This window comes from Acinonyx jubatus, chromosome B2 (genome assembly GCF_027475565.1).
Source record: "Acinonyx jubatus isolate Ajub_Pintada_27869175 chromosome B2, VMU_Ajub_asm_v1.0, whole genome shotgun sequence".
NCBI classification, from domain to species: Eukaryota; Metazoa; Chordata; class Mammalia; order Carnivora; family Felidae; genus Acinonyx; species Acinonyx jubatus.
Genome location: NC_069385.1, coordinates 7674138 through 7699455, shown reverse-complemented (window position 1 = coordinate 7699455; position 25318 = coordinate 7674138). Strand labels below are relative to the sequence as shown.

The 25318-nt window shown below is 39.1% G+C and overlaps 1 protein-coding gene across 9 annotated transcripts in view; it reads left to right on the top strand.

The window, feature by feature from the left end:
• Window positions 1–25318, top strand: part of MAP3K4 (mitogen-activated protein kinase kinase kinase 4) — a 110612-nt gene that overhangs the window by 7956 nt on the left and 77338 nt on the right. Inside the window, exon 1 of one of the 9 annotated variants that reach the window (XM_027056494.2) lies at window positions 8935–16967. The exons of the other annotated variants lie outside the window; for them this stretch is intronic. Coding sequence (XP_026912295.1) covers window positions 16957–16967 — 11 coding nt within the window. The 5' untranslated portion in view covers window positions 8935–16956. Of the gene's footprint in view, window positions 1–8934; window positions 16968–25318 lie in introns of those variants that run through there. 9 annotated transcript variants of the gene reach the window in all.

Here is a 25318-nt window from a genome sequence, read left to right as displayed (position 1 = left end):
AACTACATGGCTCTACCAAAAATAAAAAAAGGTGCTGTTGTACTTTGTCCCTTGTCCCTTGAGATTAAGTCAGGAGAATGGCACAGCGCTTATCCACTGAGTGATAGTGGTGAAGAAGGCGGGCGAGGTTAGGATCTGAATATTTCTTCCTTGAAAACAGTGTAATTTCCTCAAGTCGAGAGTAAGAGCACATCTTACCCTGGCCCTTCCGGGCTGTTCTCTTGGTTGGTTATCCTTAAAACACAGCAATTGTAAAGGGAGGTTTAGAATTTAGGATTAATTTTAGAGGAAAATTGAAGTTGGAATATACGAATACCTTTGATATTTTATTTTTCTTTAAAACACTGATCTGTATTTACATTTTTTCAAATAGAGTGGCCCCTAAGTGGGGGGAAAATCCTATTTTCCCTTCCCCTGCCGTGTGTGTGTGTGTGTGTGTGTGTGTGTGTGCACGCACACAGCAGTTTTCAGTACAGTGAAGTATACTTTAAAAATTTTTTTTCTAACGTTTTATTTATTTTTGAGACAGGGAGAGACAGAGCATGAACAGGGGAGGGTCAGAGAGAGGGAGACACAGAATCTGAAACAGGCTCCAGGCTCTGAGCTGTCAGCCCAGAGCCCGACGTGGGGCTCGAACTCAACGGACCGCGAGATCATGACCTGAGCCGAAGTCGGCTGCTTAACCGACTGAGCCCCCCAGGTGCCCCAGTGAAGTATACTTTTAAGAGAAGACGGCCTGGAGAGTGGAGAGTTGTCTTTTGCCCTCTCTTTACCCTCTTAGTTATTCCTCTTGCTCAGGGTCTTCTCTTCAGCATTACTTACTTCAGAGTCAACCTTTCCTTGGCCCCCTCCTCCTGTCCCTTAGGTTAAATTAGGTCCTTTTGTTACAAGTCCGCATAGCCCTTGTACTTGGCCACCGCAGCGTGTGTCAAGATTTGTAATGAGATCTGTGAGCAGGTTTGCTCATTGTGCCTTGCCTTCCCCTAACGTTAAGCCCCGTGCAGGCAGGGACATGGTTTTGTTGACTTTTATATCCCACTTCCTGGTACTGCATCTAAAGGTTAGTACGTTTCCCTGATACCTGTTGGACGCAGGCGACAGTGAATATGTTGGTTAGAGTGGGAATTTGGTATTAGATAGGCTTTGAATCTTACCTTTGATTGTTAGCTGTCTGCTCTTGGGATGTTATATAACCTCCCTCAGACTCAGTTCCTCATTTGAAAAACGGAAGAGTAGTAGCACCTACTTGCTACGTTAAGATTCAATGAAATAATGGCCTTTTTACATAAAGTGCTCCGTACATACTAGGTATCATGGTTACAGTTCTCTTTTCTTCCTTTTTGGTTTAAAATGAAAAAAGGGGAAGTCCACTGTAATTAATTTTCTTAAAAAGCCATCACAAATGGCTTAGGGACTAGCTACTTTTAAAAATAACTGCAATCATCTGCATTACCCAGGAAACATTTGTTTTTTTTTTTTTTTTTTCTATGTCTGCAGAAGTCAAAGAAGGGAGAAAAAGGATTTGGGGACCTGATTTTTAAAAATTCTTTCTTTTGCTTCACTTATTTGATTTATTTAGCGTATTATTCCTAAAGGTGTTTGGGATTCTGACTGTCCTTCAGAGGGTCTTAAAGCATGGTCTTGGAATCAGAAATTTTTTGTTACTGATTGAATAACTTGTTTAGGTTAGTAGGCACAGCTCAGTCTTTTTTTTTTTGAAGTTCTTTTTAGTTGTTTATTTAACTTGACATGTCTATAACTTAGGTCAATATTAGTCTTTTTTTTTTTTTAAGTTAATTTAGAGAGGTGGGGAAGGGCAGAGAGGGGGAGAGAGAGCATCCCAAGCAGGCTCCTCTGTCAGCACAGAGCCCAGTGTGGGGCTCGATCCCACAGACCACGAGATCAAGACCTGAGCGGAAATCAAGAGTCAGACGCTTAACTGACTGAGCCGCTGAGATGCCCCCAGTACTGTTCATTTTTTAAAATGCTGTATGCTGTATTCAAAAGTAATATTTTTCAGATTGATCTAGCTGCTTCCTCAGAAAAACAAATACAATTTGATTAATAAAACTAACTTAATCAGCCAGATATCTCACTGATTATAAAAGCTGCATATCTATTGTGTCTGAAAAATCTGAAAAGTATAAAGAAGAAAGTAACCGATCATAATGTTACCACCTAAATATAGTTACCATTAACATTTTAGCATTTATTTCCTGGGTTTATCTATGTGTGTGGTGTCTATGTGTGTGTGTGACACACATACATAAATACCTATATACATATATACACACACATTTTTTTCTCCATACAGTTTATCTTCAAAAGCTACCATATCATGAGCACCCTCTTATGTTGTAAACATATTTAATGACAGAGTATTCCTCTTTATGTATATGCCATAATTTAATTGTTCTTTTTTTCATTAAAATAATTTTTTTTAATGTTTTATCTTATTTTTGAGGGACAGAGACAGAGTGTGAGCAGGGGAGGAGCAGAGAGAGAGGGAAACATAGAATCTGAAGCAGGCTCCAGGCTCTGAGCTGTCAGCACAGAGCCCCATGCAGGCTTAAACTCACAAACCGTGAGATCATGACCTGAGCCGAAGTTGGTTGCTTAACCGACTGAGCCACGCAGGCGCCCCAGTTATTCTTGAATTGTTTTATAATACATGTTTCCACTTCCTGTTAATGACTTGATAAAAATCTTTATGTAAACTTTTAAGTATTTTAGATTATTTCTTTAACATAGATCACTAGGTCGTAAGATATTTAGAGTTTTAAGACTCTTGAGACGTCGCCACGTTTCCTTTTAGAAGGTACTCAGTTGTTTTACTCATACTGATGTGAAAGACAAAATGCACTGGATAATCTCAGTTACAAAAGCATAGTTTACAAAATTATGAGTTATGGATAGTTAAGAGAAAAGAGGTTTCTTACATAGTGGGACAACGAAACATTAGTTCACTAACAGTCTTCTAAACAAAAGCCGTAGTCATCCTTCATCAGTGCATTCAGTTCTAGGCAGTTCTGGTTCTGCTTGCTGTTTACTTAGTAGTTTTATGAATCCATCTTCTCGACTGGAGTTCAGAAATCCTGACTCAGTCCACTGGTATGGTCTTAGAGCTGTTGAAACATGCCATCAGAAGCCTGTACCCAAAAGTACCTGGCACAGTCCTTTTCCCCAAACTTTGGGACAGCCCTTCTTTGTTGAAGATAGGCACTCAGGCCTATAGCCGATTGCAAGTGCTTTCTGGGAAATGGCAGAGTATAACAAAAACCTATCTGTAGGTGATGGGAAACTTGACATGACTCTGGTTAATTTATTACTGCTAAGTTTCAAAAGTATAAGATCTAGTGGGGATTCATGATAAGATTGAGGCAATGGATAAGAAAATTTGGTTGTTTCTGTGACATGCAAAACAAGATAAAAGTCAGTCCAAAAATCTTTAGATAAAATATTTATAAACATAATGGTTAACTTTCCTGTCAAGGAAGAGTGGATATTATGTCTAATTTATGAAAACGGAAAACATTTAATCTTTATAGAGAAAAAAGATCTTCACAGGTAACATATAATAGTCCAGATATAATAATATACCAGCAATATACTAAATATACAGTTAGAATATTCCAAGACTATATCAAGAATACCAAGTATAGAGATTCTGTAAATCTGGAACAGGTCTTAAACATCTATGTGTATTTATAAAATTCCACAGGTAAGTGATAATGAATTTCCATTTGAGAGCCACTGGCCCAGATAATCCTAGATTCAAATTAAAGAACTTGGGACAGGGGAGCCTGGGTGGCTCAGTCAGTTAAGCGTCCAACTTTGGCTCAGGTCATGATCTCATGGTCTGAGTTCGAGCCCCGCGTCAGAGCCTAGAGCCTGCTTCAGATTCTGTGTCTCCACCTCTCTTTGCCCCTCCCCCACTACTGCTCTGTCTCTCTGTCAAAAATAAATAAACATTTAAAAAATAAAAAAAAATAACTTGGGACTAAGTGAACAATATAAAAAACATACCTGAATTATGCCTGAATATGGCTGTTGTCTAATATCCAGTAACGTAGGTCCAGCACTCTGATCTAAGCGTGTCGTGGACAGTGAGGGCGTTGATAATTCTGTAAGAACTTCTCCTACAGCAGGCCATTTTTGAAATACTATGACATCTTACCCAGACGAACTTAACCTAAGCATCTCCTCTGATTTGGTAACTCATCAACATAGGGACACATCAAATAAATCTTATTATTTCTAGCACCTCTCCTTTTACAAGAAGAAAAAACAAATCCTTTGTGATTTTCCAAGGCCCCTGTGGGAAATCTCCAAGACAGTTATAGGTGTAAAAAAATATACTATTTAGGATTTAATTTTGGGAAGGCAAGTATAGAAAGTTGTCAGGAGTTCTGAACACTTTGGTTAAGATAGGATTACGGCTTACCAAGAAGTGATGCTTGAGTATATATTTAACCAAAGTAACAATAAAGATTTTCAAAGTAAACATAGGGGGTGCCTGGGTGACTCAGTTTCAGCTTAGGTCATGATCTCGAGGTTTGTGAGATTGAGCCCTGCACTGGGTGGGGCCTGCTTGGGATTCTCTCTCTCCCTCTCTCTCTGCCCCTGCCCAGCTTGTGTGATGCTCTCTCCCCGCCCCCTAAATAAATAAATAAAATTTTTAAAAAAAGTGAACATGGGCGTAACACGATTGATTGTAAAGGACCTTTCCTTCACGAGAAACTTTTGCTTTCTTAAACAATGAAGAACAGTTCAGGCAGTTACAGTATGGGAGTGTTCATTAATGGAGAGTGTCTCAAAGAGGAGGGAGAAAGCTTGTTTTATGAAACTTGGAAATCATAGAGGAAGATAGAGGTGGGTCTCTAATAGGCAAGGACATGGTGGCCCCTCAGGTTAGCCATTTCTTGGACCACAAAAGGGTGGAGGGTTTCTTATTGTTCGCTCTCATCCAGGAGCACAGAGCTCAGATGAAACTGAACAGTTTTCACAAGTGTTATGTGTAAGTGCCCAGCTCACCGTGTTTTATTTATAACATTGAGTATCTTCATTTGCGTCAAGTAATTTGAAGTAATTTACTTAATTGTGAATATCTGGACAGAACTTTTACAGGCTCTAAAAAAACTCTAAAGAAATTTTTTTTCTTTTTAAAAAATTGCTTTGGTTCATACTTATTCACGTGCTTTTGCTCTTGGATAGACTTCATTTTTGGCTGCCTAATGTTCATTTAACTTACTGAAATGAACTTCTAAATAGTATTTCATCAAATATAAGATGCCCTTGATTGTCAGATGCACTATGATTTTATATATCACAAGGGAAAAAATACTGCAATTAAACTATGACACAGGGCTTTTTATATCATTGTAGGAAGTAGTGTAATATCAGAAATGTTAAGATGTGGAAAATGCATGTTTTAAAATCAGTGAAATAGGGGAAGGTCTTGACTCCCATTGTTTTTAAACTTGATGTGATATATATGGTGGTGTGTATATACAGGGGAAGCTGCTGGCTTCTACATGATTCTGATAAATTCACGAAGAGTATAAAGGAAGTGGGATGGGGTAGAAAGAAAGTGGGATGTAGTTAATTTTTATTACAGAAAATTTGGAATAATCTCAGTCTACCAGTGGGAACTTTTGTTGTGTAGCAAACTGGATGCTGACTCAGTTCTCTGATGTTTCTATTCCAAGAGGCTGTTGGTGATCTTAATTTAACCAGTCCTTTCTTGGACTTTTAGGGTGTTTCCATTTCTTTTCCTATTATAAACAACGTTATGGGCATTCTTTTTGGCTCAATCTTTTTTTTTTTTTAAGTTTATTTATTTTGAGAGCGAGAGCGAGCGAGTGTGTGCACATGTGAGGGGGTGGGGCAGAGAGGCGGGAGAATCGCAAGCAGGCTCGGTGCCGTCAGCACAGAGCCCGACGTGGGGCCCCGTCTCACGAACTGTGAGATCATGACCTGAGCTGAAATTGAGTCGGCACTTAACTGACTGACCCACCAAGGCGCCCCTTTTTAGCTCAATCTTTATGTGTATCCAGGATGTTTTATTAGGATAAAATTCTGAAAATGTAATTGCTGTATCAAAAAAATATGCTTTTATATTCTTTAGTTACAGTCTGCTATCCTTTAAATACAGAATTTTACATAGTGAGTTTATATATAATGGAGGCAACGGTACAGGCTGTTGGCAGAATTTGGTAATACAGAGATGAAAGAGAGGCCAGTTGACCCATTAGGCAGGACCTGGTAAGTTCTTCAGGTTTTTTTTTTTTTTAAGTTTTTTAATAGTATTTCTTGTTGTATAATATAATACAAATACTTGCGTATGTGTGAAATGGGTAGCCTGATAAATTATCCAGCAGTGCACGTGCTCTGATGTGAGATCACCCAGGTGAAGACGTAGACCGTGAGCAGTCTCCTAGAAATCCTCTCTGGCCCCCACACAGCCACTTTTCTGCCTCTCCCCATTACCTGGACACTTGCTGATATTTTCCAGCTTTCATGCAATAGGATGTTTTGTGAAATTCACCTGTGTGGTTTGTTTTGGGTAGTCATGGTTCTTTTACTCTTGATGCTGTAAAATATGTAAAATGTTCTGTTGTGTGGTTGTATCACAGTGTATGTATTCATTATTTTTTAACCATAGTAACCATCTCTTTTTAAATTAAAAAAAAATGTTTTTACTTACTTTTGAGAGACAGAGACAGAGCAAGAGCAGGGGAGGGGCAGAGAGAGAGAGAGAGAGAGAGAGAGAGAGAGACAGAGAGAATCCGAAGCAAGCTCCAGGCTCTGAACTGTCAGCACAGAGCCTGAAGCAGGGCTTGAACCCACGAACCATGATATCATGACGTGAGCCAAAGTTGGATGCTTAACTGACTGAGCCACCCAGGTGCCTCAGCCATAGGAACCGTCTTTAAGTGTGCAGTTCAGTAGGGCTTTATGTCCATTCATTCACACTGCTGTGCATCAAGTCTCTAGAACTCTTTTCATCTTGTAAAAGTGAGACTCTGCTCATTAAATAACAGCTTCCCACCCCTCCCTTCCCACCCCTCTGGTCCCTGGGACCCATTCTACTGTCTTGTCTGCTTGTCTCTTCCAGGTTCCTCATGTAAGTGCAGTCATACAGCATTTGACTTTTTTGTGACTAGATTATTTCACTTAGCATAACGTCCTCAAGCGTCATCGCAGCATGTCAGAACTACCTTATTAAGGCTGAATAATATTCCCTTGTGTGTATATACCACATTTCGTTTGTCCATTCATCTGTCTGTGAACACTTGGGTTGCTTCCATCTTTTAAGGTTTGTATAATTTTAAAGATCTTTGATGTATATTGCCAAATGCTCTTCAGAAAACTTGTGTTCAGGGGTGCCTGGGTGGCTCGGTCAGTTAAGCGTCCGACTCTTGATTTTGGCTCAGATCATGATCTCACAGTTTGTGGGCTTGAGCCCTGCATCAGGCTGTGCACTGTTAGCTGTTAGCACAGAATGTCTCCCTCTCTCCCTCTGCCTCTCCCCTGCTTGCTTTTTATTTTTCTCAAAATAAATAAAAATAAAATTTGTGTTAATTTTCACTAGGAACATGTGAGCTTTGTCTTGCCATTACAATGATCATTAAAAAAAATTTTTTTAATGTTTATTCATTTTTGAGAGAGACAGAGTGCATGTGGGAGAGGGACAGAGAGAGAGAGAGATACAGAATCTGAAGCAGGCTCCAGGCTCTGAGCTGTCAGCACGGAGCCCGACGCAGGCCCAAACTCAAAAACCGTGGGATCGTGACCCGAGCCAAAGTTGACACTTAATCAACTGAGCCACCACCAGGCACCCCTACAGTGATTATTTTTAAGTCTTTGTTAGTGTTTTGATTACTTGTGAGGTTTAACTATGTCAATTGGTTACTTACGTTTCTTCCTTTTGTGTCTTAAAAATTATTCATATATCGTTCTTTTGACTGTGAACTACTTGAGGGTAGTAACTATCATCTTAGACATTCTTTTTATCCCTGAACTGTCTAGTTCTATGTCAACTACATGAGATGCCCAGGATATGTTTGGTAAATGAATGAATACATTTGTATGTGGTTGTATTGGGACCTCATAAGACTGTATCCTGATACAGGATAATACTGTCCTGATGGTACTTTTTGGTTTGTGACCAGTTATGAAAACATTTCTGAAAGTAGTTGCATAGTAAACAGTCTCAAGTAGTGTTTGATAACTAGACTCAAGTAACATTAGATTAGAAGTTATCTTTATTGTAGGCTTTTTTTTTTTTTTTTACGTTTCTTAGGTTAAACCAATATGTATTAGTTTTTTCAAATAGGCAGCTTTAAATAAAAGTCATTTTGATCTATTACATTTCTTTTTTCTCCTTAGACCTTAGCCCATCTAATTGTATAATTGCCTACCCCTTTATTTTCTTTTAGGTAGAGTAGATAAGCTTGACGATACTATTCAGTCTAGGCTTAGGATCATACCATTAATCACTTTGCTGTATCGCTGTTTTTAATCCTTGTTAAGTACTCAACCACTAACAGTTTAAATATTTGGACAGTTTCGAAGAGAACTTATCTTGCCACATATGGGTGTCTGATACAAAGCATTTTGTGCAACTTTGACTGCTCTGGAACTTTTGAGTTATGTTCATCGAAGGCTATGAGGTTGTCCTTTGGTGTGGCTTTGATTATGCTTTTTGTGCCTCTTACTCCTTGGGGTGTTTGGAGCGGATGCTCCTTGGAGGATCCTAAGGCAGCTGTCAGAGTGAGAACTCTGACACTCTGGTGACTTTGCTTAGACACCTCGTGGGTGTGTGATTCCAGGAGTGCTTGTCGGGGAGTAAGTGAGGAGAGCCCCAAAGAGAAGGGTGAGAGCATTGGCGGGGGTGGGGGGGGCACAAACGAGTGGGGAGAGGTGGGTACCAACACGCTTCCTGACTCACAGGAGCAGTCACTGTCCCAACAGGTTTATACAAGGAAAGTCTTACGAAGAATTATAAAGGAAAATGCTTTTAAGGAAAGTTTCTTTGGCAGCATATGTCAAATAAACTCCTTTAGCGAGAGGTTCCCAGACAGGTGCTCAAATTATCAGCCTGCAGTGAATTGATAAAATGACAGGGTGGTGATGTTTTTCTATAAAATTACACTTATTTTCCAGGCTAAATTGTATGTTTTTGGAGATGATGGTGGCAGTAGATTTTATGTATTTTCTGTATGTTTTACTTGGCAAAGCAAAATGGTGGCAACCTCTTATTGTTTGGTTGCCTTTCAACACCTCTTCCCCTGCCCCCAGTCACACACTTAATTTTGGAAATCATGTCTTGAACTAAAATAAATAATTTAGAAGTTGTTTGATTACACTCACTTATCTGATGAAGTAGGATGTCGGAAGTAAATTGGGGAGAAATTCTTCTGGAAATATCAGAAACGTCTGCCGTGAAGTTCAACTTCAGAGCTGAGTTTTTACTTTGTAAAAGAGTTTTGCTTGGCTCTTTGAATATCCAGAGGTTACTGAACAGGAAACCAAAAGGAGTATGTGCGTATTGAGGAATGATTTCTAAAAAGGGAGATTGGCTGGCCTGACTCTGTGCAGTAGATTTAAGAACCCCACCTTAACTGTAGTGACAGGTAGTCAGTAGTAGTTTGTGTCCTCATCCCGTTTTAACTATTAAATATCCTGTACCGTTTATTAATCTCCCTTGTGCCCAGCTCATGAATTAAGTGTCAGGCAGTGATAGGCCAGACCATGGGGCGGCTAGTGGTGGATGAAATGAAGACATGGCTTGACCTGATGACCAGGCCCTCTACGGGCCTTGATTAGCCCCAGGGAGCTTTGTGAGTTAGAAATCTCCCCACCTTCAGGTTGAGCTAGAATCAGGGAGGCCACAAATTTCAGTTAATCCCACTGGTGAAGAGACCTTACGGTGCGTCCCCACACACGTTTGCCCTTCAGTAGCAGCCAGATTTCAGGCTGACGCTGGCGGTCCAGGCCAAATAGACCCGCTGAACTCCTTGCCTCTTAGAATTCAGAATCTGCATTCACACTGACCATCTTCCCAGTTCCTCAGTGCGCTGTGTTCTTCCTCAGCTTCTCGCCTTTCCTAGATTGTTTCCTGGGTGTCAGCTGCTCCTTCCTGCCTTTTCCACTGGAGTCCTTCCCGAAGGCACTCCACTTGTGAATATCCCCACACTCCCCCAGACAGATAGTAGTTTTATTCCATAATAAACATAATGTAAAATGTGCCTTGCCTTCAGGGGATTTATAATCTAGTTAAGGAGAAGAGATAAAATAATGGAAATTTGATAACTCATAGTCTGGTGCAGAAATGGTGATAAATTTACACCTGCATCTACTTGTGTGCCGTCATCTGAGTGCTGTAACCTGCTGTTTTACGTAACGATGACAACAAGCTTGTAAAATAGATGTGCATTTTTCAGATGAGGAAAATGAGACTTTAAGAGACAGATTAGGTGAGAATACCTGGAGCTGGGACTCATCTGTATTTGTTATGCTTCAGAGTCTGTGGTTATGTGCTATGTCCTTAGGCATAAATGTGAAAGGACATGGTGAAGGATCTAAACAATAGCTTGTTTTAGCAAGAATACCACAAGAATGATTAATTGCCAAATGCATTATGCAGGAATGGGAAGAGGTCTCTTTAGGCTGAGGTGGGCATGTTATGTTATCTGAATGTATTGTGAGCGATTGCCATGTCAGTAAAAATATTAAAACATCGTTTTTAATTGGCTCCATCATACTCCTTTTTATGGTTATACCATAACCTATTTAAGTTATTACCAGTTTCTGTTTTAGATAGGACTGCAGTCGGGGTGCTCTTGTAAAATTAACTTCTGAATGTAGGATTCAAAAGGAGTCTTTTGAACACTTTTAAGATTTTTAATATCTATTGTTAAACATTTGCTTTTGGGAAGATTGTACAGATGTACAGTGGGCCACAAATAGTACTTACTGTACTTTGCCCTTTGTAGCTCTGAGTATTATAAGAAGCCTTTACTAATTTAATAGGTCAGAAGGGGTTATCTGGTTTTAATTCGAGTGTCTGGTTACTGGTGTAGGTGGAACTGTTTTCATGTTTTATTGCTATTTAAATTTGTTTTGTGAATTATCTTTTTGCATTCTTTGCTTATTTTCCTGTTGATGTCTTTGGGTTTTTCTTGCCAGATTTAGTGAGCCTTTTATAAATTCAGGACAATGTGTTCTTTTTCTCCATTTTAGCTTTTAATATGGCTTAGTTTTTAAAAAATATATTAGCGTTTTAAATGTTCACACAGTTAAATCCTAAAAAAATTTTTTTAATGTTTATTTATTTTTATTTTTTTTTAACATTTTATTTATTTTTGAGAGAGACAGAGACAGAGTCTGAGCCGGGGAGGGGCAGAGAGAGAGGGAGTCACAGAATCCGAAGCAGGCTCCAGACTCCTGGCTGCCAGCACAGAGCCCGGCGTGAGGCTCACACTCACAAACTGTGAGATCATGACGTGAGCCGAAGTTGATGCTTAACCGATGGAGCCACCCAGGTGCCCCCACATAGTTAAGTCTTTTAGTTTTCTTCCATTTATTAAAGCTAGAGAGTCCAACACATGAAATTAAGGGAAAATAATTTTAGACCCATTTTCTGGAAAAATAACAAATATTTATTTATTTGTAAATATTTATAACATAACATAAATATTTATAATCTATAAATAAGTATTTATAACATAAATATCATTTTCTGTGATATTTTCTGGAAGATTACTGTAGGCTACATGCAAGCTGTAAAGGAGCTTATAATATGGGCTTTATGTATTTTTACATCATTGGAAACCTTCTTGCAGTAAGTTGTGCACATAGTAGGTCCTAACTGTCGATGGAATGAATAAGAGTTAATTCAATGAATTATCACTGATAACCACTTCAGTAAATTTCACTGGTTCTTGGCACCTTTTCCTCTGGATTCTCTGTATGCACTCATTTTCTGAGAACTAGTGAACTAATAAAAAGACACAGGAGTGCCCTTTCTTTTAGGCGTATATTTCTACTGCTTTTTTGCATCACTGGTACTATATGTTACATGCCTGGTAAGAGCTTTGTTCCTGGAAATGGTATTTGAGTGAGAGTTAATGTAGAGCCTGTCGTAATATCCCAGTTTCCCTTGTTTTAGTAGAAATATTCGATTGCCTTCCTCTCAGATCCTGCTAGTTTGCTAGTGCTTTTTCATTTTTTCTTTCAGAATTTGAATAAGTGATTAAATGAGTTAATTTGGTATGTGGAGATCTGTACCATACAGTTTTCCAAATTTATTACTGTTCACAGTTTCTTTAAGAAATGAACAGGTGAGATAGACTTTCTTGGTATTAAGGTGCTAAAAGCTTGTACTAACCTTAGTGTATATATATTTGAATTCTGGACTATCGAAAGCATTGCACATCTAATTGATCAGAAAGTAGTCAGAATTGTAATTTACATGGAGCATAAGAGAACTATAGGAGTAGGGATCTTGCTTTTATTGTTTTGTTTTGTTTTGTTTTTTAAATAGCTTTCTGTGCATCAGGAAGTCTCTGATTCACATCCAGGTGTTCCCCCCAACCCCAAGGGGAAAAAAAAAGCAAAAGAAATAAAGTAGCTTTATTGAGATATAATTCATATACCATATAATTCACCTATCTGAAGTGTCCAGATCAATTGGTTTAATACTTTCACGGTTTAATACATCTGTGAGTGTATATGTAACCACTACCACACTCAATTTTAGAGCATTTTAATCACCTCAAAAAGAAACTCTACACCCTTTAGCTATTGCCACCCTCAAATCCCCATGCCCTTCAACCCTAAGTAACCATTAATCTGCTTTCTGTCTCTGGATATTTGACTGTTCTAAACATTTTATATAAATTGAAGGATACAACATGTGGTCTTTTGTGATTGACTTCTTTCCCATAGCATAATGTTTTCAAGTTTCATCCATGATATTCCATGTATCAGTCTTAATTCCTTTATACGGCTGAATAATATTCCTTTTAAAGGATTTAATATATTTTGTTTATCCATTCATCATTTGATTAACATCGAGTTGTTTCCACCTTTTGGCATTATGAATAATGCTGCTATAAACATTCATACACAAGTGTTTGAGTGGACACGTGTTTTCATTTTTCTTGGGTAAATACTTAGGATTGCAACTGTTCCATCGTATGTTTTCCAGTGTGACTGTACCATTTAACATTCCCACCAGCAGCTTAGGAGAGTTCTGATTTCTTCACCTCCTGGCCCACACTTGTAATTATCTAACTTGTTGATTATAACTATCCTACTGGGTATCCAGTGCCATCTTTTGGTTTTGATTTACATTTTCCTAATGGTGGTGAGCATCTTTTCAGATGCTTGTTAGCCATTTACATATCTTCTTTAGACAAGTGTCTATTCAGATCCTATCTCCATTTTTAAATTGGGTTCTCTGTCTTTTTATTACTGAGTTATAAGAGTTCTTTGTATATTCTTGATGTGTCCCTTATCAGATATATGATTAGCAAATATTTTCTCTCGTGCTGTGGATTATCTTATTCACTTTCTTGATAGTGCCTTTTGATGCACAAACATTTTAAATTTTGATGAAGTCTAATTTATTTTTTTCCTTTGTTGCTCATGCTTTTGAGTCCGTATCTAAGGATCCATTGCCAAATCTGAGGTCCTACAAATTTACCCCAGTTTTTGGGTGAGAGTTTTATAATTTTAGCTCTTACATTTGGATCTTTGATGCATTTTGAATTGATTTTTGTATATAGTGTGAGTTAAGGGTGCATCTTCGTTCTTTTGTATGTGGTTATCTGTTTATCCGAGCACCATTTGCTGAAAAGACTCTTCTTTCCCCATTGAAGGTCTAGGCACTTTTGTCAAAAGTCCGTTAAGTTTATATCTGGACACTCAGTTCTGTTCCATTGATCTATGTACCTATCATATGCCATAACCACACTGTCTTAATTATTGTTACTTTTGTAGTAATTGCAACAGGAAATCGGGAAGGTGAGTCCTTCAACAGTAGTCTTTATGGGATTGTTTCGGTTACCTTTATCTTCTAACCCCTTGTATCCCTGTGCCTAGAATAATGTTTAGGATATAGTAACTATTTGTAAGTATTTATTGCAAGGATGCTTTAAAGTAACTAATTCAGCTTCAATTTAAGCGGTAAATTGATTCTTTAAAAAGAATTTTCCAGCTGTAGCCAACACTTTTTCAGTATATTTTGTAAGATACCTCAGTTCCTTATTATTTCTATCTCTGTTAATAAAAGTTTCTAGTAATGCAATATATCATGGAAGTATGTTGCTTTATATTAAAGGTCCTGTAGGCACTGAGGAAAGAATCATAGATGAAAAAAACATCAACAAAAGTAGTAGTGATTAACCAACACAATATCAAGCTGTAAGGAAGTATTGAGACTCAGTATAGTTAAAGTTATTCTTGTAGAAGAGGGATATACTTGTTTATTTAAGTATAAATTTTCAGAAATTGAGTGGCTTCTTGGGGTGCCTGGGTGGCTCAGTCGGTTAAGCGTCCAACTTCAGCTCAGGTTGTGGTCTCATGGTTCGTGGGTTCGAGCCCTGCATTGGGCTCTGTGCTGACAGCTCAGAGCCTGGAACCTGCTTCAGATTCTGTGTCTCCCTCTCTCTGCCCCTACCCTGCTCACACTCTGTCTCTTTCTCTCTCTCAAAAATAAATAAATGTTAAAAAAAATTATAAAAAAAAGAAATCGAGTGGCGTCTTGTCTTAATATATTAGAAATTTTGTTTGGATGATTGTAGCTAAGTCAGAAAAATTTAGGGGCATTTTTTTTCTGTTAATGATTTTTTTCCCTTCAGCAGTAGAAATTAGAGTAATAGAACTACTTATAGTTTTTCTGACAAGCAGACATGAGAAACTGCCAAAAATGCTATGTATTTGTTTGGTGTTCTGGTGCCATCTATAGTTGAAAAGTATGTCATTTTTAAAATATTCGTATATTTAAGTGATATCAGTTTTGTGTGCTAAATCTTGTTTTAGATCTTTTATCTTCCCTTCTACAATTAGGTTTACAAAGAGTCTTTCTGATCTTATGTAAATTATAGAAACTGGGACACAAACAAAGTGTTTTAATTGCTACAAAATAAATGGGTTGGATTTGACTATTTGTAAATATTTTAACCAATAAAATGAAATGTTTCCCTTCTTATATTAATTTCTTTGTTTTTAAACAAAATTTTCCCTCTTCTTCGTTTCCTAAAGTAACTGCTGTATGATCCTATCATAAAATAGTTAGCTATGTTGTGAAATTAGTCACTTTGAAAGTTAAGTATGGCTTTTCCTTATATGTAAAACAGAGTAGATAGAGTACCATTTTGTTTTAACACTAAATAGTCCACAGAGCAATTTTTAAAATAAAAATTTATACATATACTGCCTTTTAGTGGTATATAATAAACCATTCCTATCATACTTTGGATAAATGTAAATACAGAACAACTGTTTTCAGACACTGGATAATGGACTATACGGGATTGTCCTCCCTGAGACAAGGGAAACAAATGAAGAGAGCCCTGTAATTACCCTGGTTTTCTGCCCGCAAACCGTTCTAGACTGTGGTGCAGGCAGGAATATCCGCAGCAAAGCAGAGTAGTCTTCTTGAATTGAGGAGGCAGATTGGAGTTCAGGGAGACTGAAGTGGTTGGAAGTTGAGGGCAGAGTTCTGTAGAGAAAGGAATGATATAGAAAAAGAACTCCAGAAATCTACCAAAGACTTCTTTGAGTGTTTGAATACAAGATGCACTTGTGTAGAGTAGAAACTCTACAAGGTTAAGCAAAGAGCCACTGGAGAACTGTGAGCCAAAAGGTGCCCAGAGTTCACATGGGACTTGGAGGTATTTGAATTTCCAGTGGTCAAAGTGAAAAGTTCTTGTTTGTTGGTCACTGGGACATGCAATAAAGATATGGAAGATTCACATCTTAGTAGTAGAATCCTAGAGTAAAAGCATGTCTGGAATTAGCCTACCCAAGCTTGAAAACAAACCTTGACAGGATAAAGTGGAATTAGAAATAACAGCTTGTGAAAAAAAAAAGAAAATGCCAAATGGTCTCTAAAGGAAGATAACAAAATTCAGATAGTCAGTTGCATAAAATTATAATGTCTAACATGTGACCAAAAATTACTAGACATGTCAATAAGCCCGAAAAGATGACCCTTGACCTAGAGAAACAATCAATAGAAACAATCCCAGAAATTTCAAAAATGATAGAAGTAGAAGAAGGAATTGTTAATGTGGTTGCAATTCAGCTGTTTAAAGGAAAACATGAACGAACATTGGAGAAAAATAAATAGATAAAAAAGACCACATGGAACTTCAAGAGATGAAAAATAGAGTATCTGAAATTACAAATACACCAGATGGGATTTTCAACAGAACAGACCCTATAGAAAAAAAATTACTGAACTTGTGGGCCTAGCAATGTCAGTGTTGTAAGATGTAGTACAGAGAGAACAAAGACCAGAAAAAATGTAGAGAACAACAGTGACACATGAGGACGTATCAAGCAGTCAGCATTGTGTAATTGAAGTTCCTAAAAGAGGAAAGAAAGGGGGAAACAGGGAAAAGATTAAGAAATAATGACTGTAAATGTTTCAAATTTGATGAGCACTATAAACCCATAGATTTAAAAAATTTGATGAGGCCCAGGAAGGATAAACACAAAGGCAACCATCACTGGAAAAATCACTGCTTAAATCTCTTGTTCTTCTGTAGTTCTCTAGTTCTTCTCTAGGATTTACTTATTCTTAAATTAACTGTGTTACAAAATTAAATGTTATTTTAATTAACCACTTTTGCAGGGAGTGTGGAGGTTCATGTCATCCTAAACCTAAAGCAACAGCGTGTCACCAAAGATTGAAAATGATTTTCTTATTTGGTTTACTTCATGACCATTAGGTGAGTTTTAAGTCAGTTTTGTGTGAAGCCAGTATTTGTGGTTGGGAGGGGGTTTTCCTCCGTTCTTGGCTAGTGTGGCTGTGCCCTTGTAGCTTGAGTATTGATTTTGAATTAGTTATGCCTCTGAAACCTCATTCTCTGAGTGTCTAGTACATGTCAGGATGAGGTATTTTGAAAAGAGAACTCTGCTAATTGCGTGGTAAATATTCTCTAGGTCATTGCTTCTTTACCTTTTTTCGGTCATAGATTGTATTTGAGAATCTGATCAAAACCGTAGACTCTTGACTCTGAAAAATGCACGTAATAAAAATTTGCATTCAGTTTCAGGGAATTCGTGGTCTGATGATTGAGCTATAAGGTAATATAGTTTTGGGGTGCCTGAGCGACACAACTGGTTAAGCATCCAGCTCTTGATTTCGGCCCAGGTCATAATCCCTGACCTCAGTGTGGGATTGAGCCCTACATTGGGCTCTGTGCTGAGTGTGGAGCCTGCTTAGGAATGTTTCTCTTTCCCTCTGCCCTTCTGCCCTGCTAGCAAGTGCTCACTCTCTCTCTCTGTGTCTCTCTCAAATAAAAATTAAAAAGGGGCACCTGGGTAGCTCAGTCAGTTAAGTGTCCAACTTCGGCTCAGGTCATGATCTTGTAGTTTGTGAGTGTGAGCCCTGCGTTGGGCTCTTTGCTGACAGCTCAGTGCCTGGAGCCTGCTTTGGATTCTGTGTCTCCCCCTCTCTCTGGCCCTCCCATGCTCATGGTCTGTTTCTCTCTGCCTCTTAATAATAAACGTTAGAAAAAAAAATTAAACAGAAATACAGTTTTGATACGTTAACTCTTTTTGCGTTCCCTATATTTTTTGTACATGTTGCATTTAAGTGTATACTGTGAGACATTCTTTTCTGAAACCGTAGGTGGTGTTTATTTTTGGCACAAACAAGACTTCTAGGCTCTACATTTCCAGTAAATTTCACGTTGGCCTTATGTATTCAACCACAGTTACCAATTATGTTCTCTTGAGTGAAGAAAGCTATATAATTAAAAATGGGAGCTTTTATTTTTTTCTTCTAAAATTGTTTTAGACCCATTTACGTTTTTTCCTAGTTTACATAGTTTTTAATTAGAAGAAAATTATATTTTTCACGAGACAACTTTGTGTACGTGTATATATCTTTAATTACGTCTTTGGTGTTGGGTAGTGTTTTACTTCTTGGTTGTTAAGGGGCCATTTCTAAGGATTTCACGATCCCTAAAGGCATCGTTCCTCTCAGGTGAGCAGTTCTCTTTCCTCTTTGGGCTCCCAGCCGGGGAACGGTCTTGCTTGTTGAAATAGCATAGACAGAATAACCCTTTAGGTTGACTTTGTGATGGAATAGTTGAGAAGCCTTGTGTGTGAGAAAGTCGACGTAGTGCCAGAAAATGGTGCGTATCTGTACGTCTGTCTAGTAGAGCACAGTGGGGCGGGAGATGCTTAGGGAGGTGGGTTCGCGCATGTCCTCCTCGCTTTAGCGCCCGCGCGGCTACATGTTCCTGTTAGGACGAAGGACATAATCCGACGGCCACCTGCGCCTGCGGGGGCTCTCGTTCACTCTGCCCGCTCTGCGCCTGGTCGTCACGGCCTTTCGGTTCCTCCTGAGCCCCGTGCTCCTCTGTCTCAGCTGCGCCTCCTCTCCTTCGTCCAGTCGGGGCCTTCGGAGCTTTCAAATCTCGGTTGAAATGTTGCTTCGTAAAGAAGTCTGCTTTATCGTCGCTGGGAATTGTCCCAGTTCTCGGGGCTGGACCCCGTCCGCCAGCAGTCGTTCACAGCGTAGTGGGGGACCGCACTGAAAACACTGGTGTGTGCGCACTTACATGCTAAGTATCTAGTTCTTTCTGTAGATTGGAAGCTGCAGGAGGGCAGGAATGGTGACGCTCTCGTTGAGTCGTGTGTTCTTCCTCAACTCTTAGCACAACGCTTGTCCGGTAGGGCCGCTATTGAACGAATGGCACAGTTAACGTCCTGGAGGAGCTCATAGTGTCGCTGACGCAGCTACACACACAGGGAAGCATGGGACAGTTAATGTGTGTTTTCAGCTCTAAGTAAACCAGTCACTACAACAAAGACCCAAGAAACAAAAAAACGGAAGTGAATAAGATAATACACCTTAACATTTTTATATCGCCCTCTGTCTCCTCTCTTACACAAAATCCTGTTCTCGATGAAAAAAAAGTTAATTGTTAATTTCAAATTATCGTTCTCTGATTTAAAAGGCTTGCTTTTCTGTCCTTCTAGTTTCAGGCTCTGTTTTAGGTATAAACACACGCAGATTTACACAAAACGAGTGGAAACACTAGCCTGATCTGAGGAGTGCTCTATTAGAGGACAGTAAATTAAGGGAAGACAGGGTGTAATTCTTGGACTTGGTAGGGAAGGTAAGCAGCTACCTGAAGGGGAGAGGATTTGACTTAGACCTTTTCTTTTATACGCAGAAAGAAGTAGGGCAAGCAAAGCCCTCACTATTCTGTTTCGTTTTGTTTTTTCACTTAAATTGTAGTCACACTGTGGTCCCCAGCCGAATTGAGACTCAGTATCTTAGCCAGGCTAACGCCTTTATAGGTGAGGAAATTTCGACGTGGAGTGGTTAAAAGGCATCAGCAAAGATACGAGTCCTGCAGCTCGGCTGAGTACTACATCTCCGAACTGTTCCCACGTTCTTTCTCCAGCCCGTAGGGCCTCCTTCCACAGGGGGAGTATTCCTCCGTGTCTGCCACCGGGAGAGGGCAGACGTCCCAGCAACCAGGCTGGGGGTGCAGGGGCCCTGGGCCATGGGGTTGGGCCAGGACTCCAGTTCTGGCTCAGGTCCTTTCCAGCTGATCACACAAGTTACCTTTGCAGCTCAGGGATCGCAGTAGTACCTGCGGGGGTCGTCGGGAAGGCGAAATAAGATAACATTTATAGAGTGCCTAACTGACTACCTAGTATGTAATGGGTATTTGATGACGAGCGCTTCTCATAATCAATGAGAAGTGGCCTTCTGGGCAAAGAAGCCTTTCTACAATGGCTCCATAAGCTCTGGCAAGGATTAGGTGAAATTACATATGGTGGTTAGCATAGTGCCTGGCAGATGGTCAGAATTCAGTACCTAATGGAGGCAATTATACTGTTAGAATGGAAATCATTCATTACTGTGTAACGAATTATACAGCTGATTAAAAACATAAATAGAAATCTGATGCATATCCCAATTTTGGAAGTCACTGTTTTAAAGGGCATTTCTTTCCTTATCGTTTGAAATTTTTTTACAACCACAATCATCAGTTCTGTTGACAAAGAATTGCTTGATTTCATAATACTACATTTTCCATTTAGTCCTGGTTCTTAGTCTTTTGTACCTGGTACAGTAACACCAAATTTATTCAGCATCATCGAGGAACTGTCTCATACAGCATCATTAAGATAATCAAGTGTAAAATAAATTGGTTATTATAAAATAGTTTAGATTTAGAGACAATTGCAAAGATAGTGTAAAGAATTTCAGTATTTCTGCTGTCTACATTTGTCACAGCTAGTGAGCCAGCGTTGACACGTTATTCTACCTAAGTGGTGGGGAGTTAACCTCCCCGTCCTTGGGAGGGGAGTGTAGACTTCAATTCTTTGGATTTTTGTCTGTACAGGTGATTTCTCTCTTCTCCCATGTATTTATTTAGTAATTATATCAATATGGATTCATGGTTGTAATTGGATATAATTCCTGAGTATAATTCTATATATCTGTATTTTGTTGCTCAGAATTTTCCAGTTTTGGCCAATGGGAGCTCTGTTTCTGTGTCCTTCTAAAATACTCCCATAGGTTGTTTGTTTGTTTGTTTGTTTGTTTGTTTTTTGAGCACTTCCTCCCTTGCTGGCACTACACAGTGCTCCAGGCTTGTATTACATCTTCTTTGCCCCAGTCCTGAACTCAGCCATTTCTTCTGGTTCTTCTATTGGAGCATGGTGCTGGAAACCCAAGATCTGGTCCCTAGATAAATGAGCTTTTCTGAGCTGATGTCAAAGCAGAGGTGAGGAATGTTATGTCCAAATTGTCCTAATTGCTTTCCTCACTTTTCTTTGCAGTTTACGTCGCTAAAAACCCTGGGAGAATATATTTAATATACTCATATTTCCTAGATCTATCTACCCCCAAGAGTTAGGGTTCATCTTTTGAGTGTGTGTGTGTGCGTGTGTGTGTGTGTCACAGAGCATATTTATAGTTAAAACTATTTTAAAAATCTGAATTAGAAAGGTAACTTGAGCTAAGGCGATTCAGACAGCTCATGTGTTTCCTACAGAAAGAGCCTCCTCAGTTACTTGATTTCTAAGAATGACAGGGAGTAATTCATGATAGAAAATGTGTTTTTTTTCCACAAATAAATTAAAATTAAAATAAGGGAATTTAAAAAATGTTCTCATTTGTTAGAGTAGGTAGAGGGACATCATAATTCTTATTGCTACCTTAAAAAAATTTTTTTTTGCTCCCTTTAAAATTTTAAGCATTTTTCTTGTTTCTCTTTAATGTTTTGTGCACACTTGGCATAGAAGACCCTTTGTTTGCTCTTCCTTCCAGCATTGATCCAGTTTTTCATCTTCCCACTTAAGCTGCTTCAGCCCTGCAGTTCTATTTATTTATTTATTTATTTAGGTTTATTTAGTTTGAGCGAGCGAGAGCATGAGCAGGGATGTGGCAGAGAGAGAGGGAGAGAGAGAGAGAGAGAGAGAGAGAGTCCTAAGCAGGCTCCACGCTGTCAGCGCCGAGTCTGACGTGGGGCTTGAACCTGCAAACCGCGAGATCATGATCGGAGCTGAAACCAAGAGTCGGGTGCTAAACTGACTGAGCTACCCAGGCACCCCTGCAATTCTGCTTTTGAATGAATTAGCACTTTTATGTTGCTTTCTTTAAATTCTTTTCCATGGGCATTTCATCATCAGATGCGTTCACAACAAGACTGATCTGTGTTTATTTTCACGTCTTGTATTGAAAAGACATCCTCTCACCTGTGCTGCCGGCATCCTTCTCCTGTTCATGTTGAACAACTCAGCTGGAAGGCCCCAAATCGGTGCATCTCAGAAGGGTTTTTGTTCCATTTTGATTGTCTCCTTGCGAATCTATATTCATACGATCTAGTGTTGATTTGCAGAGCTTTGGAAAAAGATGTAGATGATAGATATGCTCATACGTTTTTGGAGCTGTTAGAACTGGTAAAAATAAGAAAGCACACCTGAAAATGTCTTATTCTTTGCCCTCTTCTTTTTATCCTCAGTTCTTGCAGCAAAATTGCAGAAAAAACGAGAATAATCACATTTGTCTTTTCATCTGTAGCATGACTTATATGTATTTAGATACCTAAAGCTTCTCTTTCTTTATCTTTTTTTCTCTCTCTCTCTCTTCTTTTGGTTCTAGTTCTTTTTTGGAGTAGTCTTACCAGTAGTCTTAGTTAACCAGAAATGAAAGATAAGTCTTTAAAGCAGTTTGTTATATTTGTTTATAAGACTTTGTTTTTTGAAAGACTTCATCTGAAAATACTTTTTTTTTTTTTTTTGAGAGTGGTGGGGAGAGGGGGAGGGCAGAAGAAGCCGGAGAGAGAGAATCCCAAGCAGGCTGCACGCCCAGCATGGAGCCCAGATGTGAGGCTCAGTATCACAACTGTGAGATCATGACCTGAACTGAAATCAAGAGTCAGACGCTCAACTGACTGAGCCACCAAGGCACCCCTGAAAATCTTTTTTCAACAGGTTATAATTGTTTTTATTTCTAATGATGAGCAGAACTTATCCATATGGAGTGTATATTTATTTTTTTATCTTTAGGTGTTCTTTTTGTTCTAGTTAGTTTAGGACTGATAAAGTATACTTTGTGTAAATCTGTGAGTTAAATAAAAGACTTTTGCTAGAAGATCTAAGTCAGGTAAGCCTTATCCATACGTGACCTAACCCTTTCCAAGACCTGACCTTCTCCACTTCTTCTATGAAACATATCTACTGATGCTTGCAGCATTATGAATGACTGACAGGTTACACTCTAGAATGGCCGTGACTTTCTGTTTCCACCAGTTGAAACATATGCTTATCAAGAGTTCCTTGTTTGTTCCTAAATCTGTTTAGGTCTGTTGTATGTTTTAATTGTTATTGCATAATTTAGTACGCTTTTTTTTTGTTGTTGTTGTTAGTACGCTTTTATACAAACATGTGAACTGTGAATGCAAAAGAGAATTGTAGTTTCTCTCTAGATGGAATACTTTGGAAAGTCTCAAGATAGGTCACAAAAAGAAAATTGCCATCAAATAGGTAAAGGAGAGGACTGTTAACATTTAGGAAGAAAAATCATGAAAATCTGGAAAAGTTGCTCCACGAAAGTCTTTAGATTCTTGTTCTATTTTAAAGAACCAGAGTGTGGATTGCAGACACCGCACTTGGTCGTGGTATGTGTGACTCATGACTTCTCTCAGGGACCCACACTAAAAGGCAAGGCTGTGGCCCTCATCAGAGTGGTGATAGGTTTAATCTCATTCATGGGCTTAAAGTGAAAGTAGATGTTTAAGTTTTATATGTGTGTCTGTTATCTCTTATAATTTAACAAGCCATATCAAAGCTTAATGGCTTAAAATGAAAACCATTTCTTATCTGTTACGGTACTGAGTGGGTCTTCTGCTTCTCATGGTCTTGGCTTGGGTTCAGTGGACAGCTGGAAGGTCCAAAATAGCCTCACTCACAAGCTAGCAAGTTGGTGCTGGCTGTCAGCTGGAAGCTCACAAGACTTTGACTAGCTAGGCTCTTCCTGCAGCCTGTCCACCTGCCTAGGTGGGGCTTTGAAGACTGCGGAAGTCTCAGGGCTGCTGGCCTTCTTACCTGTGGCCAGCCTCCCCTGAAGGACAAGGGTGTAACTGGCCCTGTGTCACTTTCACTGCATCTCTTTAGTTAAAGCAGGTTACAAGGTCATACTGGATTCAAGAGGAGGTGATTATAGAAGGGTGTGAATACTGGGAGGCCAGGTTTGTGGAAGGCCACCAAAGTCACAGCCACCACAGATGTTTCGGGTTTTCGAGTTTGCGTGTTTCATTCTTAATGCTCTTGATATGTATTTAAAAAATTTTTTTTAATATTTATTTTTGAGAGAGAGAGAGAGAGACAGAGCACGAGTGGGAAAGGGGCAGAGAGAGAGGGAGACACAGAATCCGAAGCAGGCTGCAGGCTCCGAGCTGGCAGCACAGAGCCCGATGTGGGGCTTGAACCCACGAGCTGTGAGATCATGACCTGAGCTGAAGTTGGACACTTAACTGACCGAGCCACCCAGGCACCCCTGATATGTGTTTTTAAAATTAACTGGCTAGCCACAAGTCTCAGTGGCATTTGATAAGAAGGCTTCTAATAAATGAAAGTGTAAGCAAATTTAAAGTAATTCGATTAAAGCTTGTATTCTTAAGAGTGGGGACATAAGGATTTCAACCCATGTTAATCTGATTCCAAAACCACGATTCCCTCCGTTAACCACCATTGCCATTGTTCTGTACGGGAGGTAGTTACCTTGGCACCTAGGGTTACAGTATCCCAATAACATCATCCACAGAAATCAACAATCATTTAATTCTTGCAGCCTTTAAAAAAAATTACATTCTTCAAATAATTAAATGGGATTGTATTTTAATAGACTTTAGATGATGATTAAGTCTGAAGTATCAAAAGAGAACATTATTTTTGCCTCACAAGTTCATTTATTCAGTAGGTAGTTATTGGGCACATAATCTGCACCAGGTACTGTCCTAGACATTGGAGAAACTGTGGTAAAACAGTAATAGATGGGTCCCTGCCTTCCCAGAGCTTTGAGACTGGTTGGGAGGGATAGTTCTTTTCACGGGAAATCTTTTTTTTTTTTTTTAATCTGCTTTTGTTAAAAAAAAAAAAATGAATTTAGTTCAAAAAAAATTAAGTTTGAATGTCTGTCTTGAAAACCAAGACTCAGTAGGTTTGTAAAGACCCTATACTCTGAGTCAATGAAAAAGTTCAATATATTTCTTTTAATGTTTATTTATTCTGGGGGGAGAGAGACAGAGTGTGAGCAGGGGAGGGGCAGAGAGAGAGGGAGACACAGAATCTGAAGCAGGCTCCAGTCTCTGAGCTGTCAGCACAGAGCCTGACGTGGGGCTCCAACACACAAACCGTGAGATCAGGACCCAAGCCAAAGTTGGAAGCTTAACTGACTGAGCCACCCAGGTGTCCCTAAAATTGATTTCTAGGGACTTTGCTAAAGAACTTCTAAAGAAGGGTGTGTGTGTGTGTTTGTGTGTGTGTGTGTGTGTGTGTGTGTGTGTGTGTGTGTGTGTGTGTGTTTGGTGTGTTTGGGCTTTTG